We start from the raw sequence: 4,098 nt of genomic DNA on the forward strand, positions 1-4,098 counted from the left end.
CTTAGTAAATTTAAACACTGTATCCACGGTTCCAGATCGATGTCAACCATTTGACATTTTTAAAGTAACATGGATCAGTCCCCGGCTCCTTTTTCATTGAAAAAGAAACCACAACGTTCATACGGATTTAACAAGAGCAAAGAAAAAGGAGCAGCAGCAGCAGCAGATCTCATATCAAGCTGAAGCATTCCGAGAGGAAATCTAGTCAAAGGAAGGACATTTCAATCTGGTTCTAGCTCCAGGGTGCCCTGATCTTTGTCAGTAGACAGTGCTTGAAGCGATGCACTAGAGGCCACCTCCCAATCTTTAAATGGCACCCTCCAGTCCCTCCGATAAATCAGGATTTGCTGCCAAACCTGTTTCAAATTGAGCATTTCTATTGTTCCAAATGGCCCAAAAGATAGCAGAAGAAACAATATTAAGCTGCAAGTGTGTTTTGTTACACAACCATTTAAAAACTAAAGACATAAAATCATTGATCATCACATCAAAGATAGCACACCTCCTTCCAAATTAATTGAAACACTAGGCAATCAAAGAATGTGTGTCGCAGATTCTATTTCACTACAAAGACTACACTCTAATGGTTTTGGGATCCCTCTTCTTCTCAGATTATCCCTAGTCATGATTTTATTTCGAGAAAGAAGCTAAAAAAAAATCTGAATTCTAAGGAATATTTTTAGTTCAATCATTTGAAATGAAGCCATTGCTTAGTCTGCTCGAGCACAGATCGTCCAGATTTGGTGACCACAGCAGGGGAAGTCAATTGTAGGGTACGGTAGATGTGGCGCGAGATAATTGATCACCTCCTCTAACGATAGCTCAACTACTTCAAGACCTCACAAAGTTGCACCCACTAATATATACTAAGTTATCACGTGAAAGGTGCCGTCACCAAAATTATTGGGAAAATTATTGCATATATACTGTAGTACTGTACAAATTGCTGCATCAATCAGTGGAACTGCTCCCAATTCTCCAGCTTTCCTCCTCCACTCTCGATTCTTCCTGCTACAACCACCTCAAAAGATCACAAAAAAAGTGTAGTTTTGTATCTAGAAGATCTGCGTCTGCAGCAGGCATCCATGGCTACTACCAGAGATGAGGCGCAGCAGCAACCCCTACACATGCTCTTCCTCCCGTACTTCGCTCTGGGACACCTCATTCCGGTCACCGACATGGCCGGCCTATTCGCTGCCCGCGGCGCCAGGTGCACCATCCTCACCACGCCTGTCAACGCCGACATCATCCGTCCGGCCGTCGACCGCGCCAACGCCGCCAATCTCCACGGCGCAATCGTCATCTCCATCCTGCCTTTCCCCGACGTCGGTCTCCCGCCGGGCATGGAGAACCTCAAGTCCGTCACCCCATCCCACGGAGCAGAGTACCATGTCAAGTTTGTCCAAGCCACGCAGCTTCTCCGCGAGCCCTTCGACCGGTTCCTGGCCACCACCCGCCCCCATGTGGACGCCGTCGTGTCCGACAGCTTCTTCGCCTGGTCCACGGACTCCGCCGCGGCGCACGGCGTCCCGCGGCTCGTGTTCCTCGGCAGCAGCGTGTTCGCCCGGTCATGCAGCGAGACCATGCTGCGCAACAACCCGCTGCAGACGGTGAATTGCCCCGACGATCCTGAAGCCCTGGTTTTGCTGCCGGGGCTGCCGCACCGTGTGGAGCTGAGGCGGAGCCAGATGCTGGACCCCGGGACGCGGCCGCTGGAGTGGGCGTTCTACCAGAGCAGCAACGCCGCCGACCAGAGGTGCTTCGGCGAAGTGTTCAACAGCTTCCATGAGCTGGAGCCCGATTACGTGGATCACTTCCACGCGACGCTCGGCCGCCGCGCGTGGCTCGTCGGGCCGGTCGCGCTAGCCACCGAGGACATGGCTCCTGCGAGAGGCAGAGGTAGTCCTTCCAACGCGTACTCGCCCGACGTGGCGGCTGAATGCTTGCAGTGGCTAAACACGAAGCCGGCCGGCTCGGTGGTGTACGTCTCCTTCGGCACGCTCACCAGCTTCTCCCTTGCTGAGCATCGCGAGATCGCCCGTGGCCTCGACCTCTCCGGCAAGAACTTCGTATGGGTGCTGAGTGGCAGCGACGACGACCGGTCGGAGTGGATGCCTGAAGGCTTCGCCGAGCTGACCGGCAACAATGACCGCGGCTTTCTCGTACAAGGGTGGGCGCCGCAGACGCTCATCCCGAGCCAGCCGGCGCTGGGTGGTTTCCTGACGCACTGCGGGTGGAACTCGGTGCTGGAGGCCGTGAGCGCCGGCGTGCCGATGGTGACATGGCCGCGGTACGCCGACCAGTTCTACAACGAGAAGCTCGTCGTGGAAGTGCTCAAAGTGGGCGTCAGCGTCGGTGCCAAGGACTATGCGTCGTGTATGGAGACCCATGAGGTGATCTCCGGCGAGGTGATCGCTGGATCCATCACCAGATTGATGGAAGAGAGTTTGGAGAGCGACAACATACGGAAGAAGGCTGAGGAGCTCCGTGTGAAGGCAAGGACCGCGGTGGAGACAGGTGGAGGTTCCTACAATGATGTTGGGCGGCTGATGGACGAGTTGATGGCTGGTCGGAGTGCTGTCAAAGTGGGAGAAGAGATGATTCGGGCAGTCAATGGATTTTGATACGAGTTGTTGGCTACTTTGCAGATAATTTGGCTTTGTGCGTCATATATATGAACAGGCCAGGTTTGAATTCTTGCGGCTTGTATCGCCTCCACGTGAACTTCAAAGTTTAATTCATATAAGAAGCCGTTTGGTATTCATATTTGGGCCTAGAATCCTGGAATTTATTTGGAATTACATAGGTGGGTTATTTGGTTGCCACAGAATTGGACCGTCATTTCATAGAAAATCCAGCAAAATAATGTCATGGGTAAACACGATTCCGAGCTGAGACCTGTCATTTGCGTTTCTCTATGGAAGCCATTTACAAATTTAATATTAAATTTTAATGTCATTTGCAATTCCTGTGGCAACCAAACAAGTATTCAATACTGGAATTACAATGTAAATAAAATGAATATATGTATCACTAGTAGGAAAAGCCTCATCAGTGACGCACCAAAAATGGATTCTGTGGCGCATGGGAGGTGCGCCACAGAAACGTCGCCACAAAAATAAGGTTGTTTCTATGGCGCACCTTCCCGTGCGCCACAGAATTAAGGTTTCTGTGGCGCACGTGTTCCTAGGTGCGCCACAGAAAAGAGTGCGCCACAGAATTGGTTTTCAGTGCGCCACAGAAATTGCTTGTATTATACTCGATTTTGTGCTGCCTGCTATACACATGCAGTTTATACACAGCAATATACAGAGATACAGGTTATATACAGCAACATTCAGATATAATATAAATATCATGTACATTGCACAGATATAACATAGACATCATCATCACATTACTTAGAGCCCGATCGAGATACATATATAGTGGCAATTAAGTGTCAAATGTTTTGCATACAACTCTTAATTCATACAAATTTCACAATTTCGAGATACAAAGTAGTCTTCATCCAGTTCCTCCTTTGCTCCCTCATCTCTACCCACCAGGCTCGATCCGGTTCCTCCTTTGCTCCCTCATCTCTACCCACCAGGCTCGCTTGCATCGGGGTCTTCATATCCAGTTCGTACTATGATGAAAATGGAAGAAAGTGAGACCAACAAGTCCGATGCACAAGAGAAATGGAATAAATGCCTCATACATTGTTGGTCAACACAAATATTAACATTTAGGGATGGCGTAAGCGAGACCAAGTCCGATGCACAAGAGATTGATATTTGTGCTATCTTACCAGGCTCACTTACGCCACCCCCAAGTGTACGGGGACCAAACATTTTAATCATCGGCATTTTGAAAATCTCAAAGCAAATGGAATGACAAAATGGAATAAGTGCCTCATACATTATTGGTCAACACAAATACTATGGTCAGAAACCATAGTTGCATATACACCGCAGTATACTTTGCAGAAGGGCCCCCTTTCCCCGGCCGCCGTTCCATGAACGGGTCCTTAACGACACAACAACGCTGATCTGCCTCTCCGGCGCAGAACCACGGCAGTCCCAGCCGCCTCCGTTGTGGCCGCGTCTTCTGCGCTCT

General features: G+C 49.8%; 1 protein-coding gene across 1 annotated transcript; it reads left to right on the plus strand.

Annotated features, from left to right (window-relative positions):
* Positions 1 to 1,085: 1,085 nt before the first annotated feature.
* Positions 1,086 to 2,624, plus strand: LOC124689627 (anthocyanin 3'-O-beta-glucosyltransferase-like). The gene has a single exon (XM_047223125.1). It carries the CDS (start codon positions 1,086 to 1,088, stop codon positions 2,622 to 2,624), a length of 1,539 nt encoding a protein of 512 aa, XP_047079081.1.
* The last annotated feature ends 1,474 nt before the right edge of the window (positions 2,625 to 4,098 follow it).

The sequence above is a fragment of the Lolium rigidum genome, chromosome 2, assembly GCF_022539505.1.
Source record: "Lolium rigidum isolate FL_2022 chromosome 2, APGP_CSIRO_Lrig_0.1, whole genome shotgun sequence".
NCBI classification, from domain to species: domain Eukaryota; kingdom Viridiplantae; phylum Streptophyta; class Magnoliopsida; order Poales; family Poaceae; genus Lolium; species Lolium rigidum.